Here is a 1,563-nt window from a genome sequence, read left to right as displayed (position 1 = left end):
CAAGCAATAGTCTGCGCTCTGTGTAATGCGCAGCGAAACAGCGCCACTGTAAGGCAGGCTTGTATACTGCCTGGAAATAATCGTCGCAGCACCCTGTGCTATGACGTGCAACTTGATTGCTGGATGGAAATATGGGAAACCAGGACGAAGACAGTCATCCACATGGCGGCCAATGCCGACATAAAAGGAAAGGAAAAGAGGATATTTGGCGGCAGACAAGATGCTTTATTTGAGATGATGGTGCAGCTTAAACAGTCAAGCTTGAGCGGCAAGAACGGTGCAAGACTCATTCTACTAAGCGGCGACATGAGGAAAGAGTCAAACGTGGGGTTAAATGTTGCTATACTATTAAAAACCGGTTAAAAACATCTGACGGACCTCACAGCTTAGGAGAGGCTGTCGAACAGCCTATCAAAAGGAGAATGAGCACACGACGAATACAGTGACTCGCACCCTAGACCGGACAGACCTCCCAGGAGGCCCTTGAGAACGCTGCCGTCGCTCCCCTGAGCCTGGACTGCACCAGATAAAGATCTCAGCATGGCGGCCATAGTTGGGTACTTGTGCACGGCTTCTTCCGTGATCTCGCAGATTGCTCGCGTTCGGCACGCATCGGTGTCCAGGCCGGCCGCCCGGAGGAGGTCGTTTCCGAAGGCAGGGGAAAAGCTCTTCCTGACGGATGACCCGAGAGCACGGAAACTCGCCTCTAAAAGATCCCCCACGAAAGGCATGTACGTCAGACCGAACAAAGCGAGGTACAGCAACCCCAGCGCCAGGAGTGCGGGCTTCAGAGTTCCGACAGCAAGGGCAAGGGCGGGGCTGGCCAGTAGCAGTGCCAGAGGCAGAAGGGAAACCGGCTGAGTGCGGCCGGCTTCGGCCACGTCCGACGGTGTCTCTGAACTCAGGTTGAAGTGTACGCTGTAACCTGCACGTGTAGTAAGACAATATCAGAAATCATGCGCGCAAAAAAAAAAAAATCAGGCAGAGTTCAAAAATAAACCGAAAAGCCGAGGCGCGTTGGAAAGCTACGCTTAATACAAGTGCGCGGAAAGTTGGCAGGCCGGAGGGATGGCATGGTTCCGGGAAAAAAATTGCACAGTTCTGCAACTTTACGACCATATTTCGATGAAGACAGCAAAGCATCGTTCAGAAATAAAAAGGCCATATTTCTATGACTTCGCTAAATATCCCACGTGGTAAAATGGAAAAGAAAGACAAAAAGATGCCTACCGCTGACGCTCGCCAGGCGAGGCAGCACGACGGCCAGGAGAAGCAGTGCGGCGGTCTTCATTTTCGCAGGGCATCGGGGAGCGCAAGGGAGCTGCGAAAAGTTAGAATGCCGAAGCAGTAGAAGTGCGACTGCTTAAGTAGGCTTCTCATCGCACGAAAAAAGGCCATCAGGGCCACCTATTGGCAGTTTCTGTGCAAAAGATATCCGTCACAGCGTATTCTCTCCCCTCTTTTTAGGGGGAAATGCATTTCTCTCAAAACTATGATAAGCCAGCGGATGTTCACGCCCTCATTCACACTTTGCAAGGTATGCTATCAAAAGGCATGACTAAT

At 51.5% G+C, this 1,563-nt stretch overlaps 1 protein-coding gene across 1 annotated transcript; it reads right to left on the bottom strand.

Annotated features, from left to right (window-relative positions):
* Positions 1-347: 347 nt before the first annotated feature.
* Positions 348-1,315, bottom strand: LOC149371095 (uncharacterized). The gene is made up of 2 exons (XM_089584742.1): positions 1,231-1,315; positions 348-925 (listed from the first exon to the last, which is right to left on the bottom strand). The coding sequence occupies exons 1-2, from the start codon at positions 1,289-1,291 to the stop codon at positions 387-389; spliced, it is 600 nt and encodes a 199-aa protein (XP_089440868.1). The 5' UTR covers positions 1,292-1,315; the 3' UTR covers positions 348-386.
* Positions 1,316-1,563: the final 248 nt, after the last annotated feature.

The sequence above is a fragment of the Amblyomma mixtum genome, chromosome 1 (genome assembly GCF_055824585.1).
Source record: "Amblyomma mixtum isolate Tamu chromosome 1, ASM5582458v1, whole genome shotgun sequence".
NCBI lineage: Eukaryota > Metazoa > Arthropoda > Arachnida > Ixodida > Ixodidae > Amblyomma > Amblyomma mixtum.
This window is presented reverse-complemented; position numbering and strand designations above follow the sequence as displayed.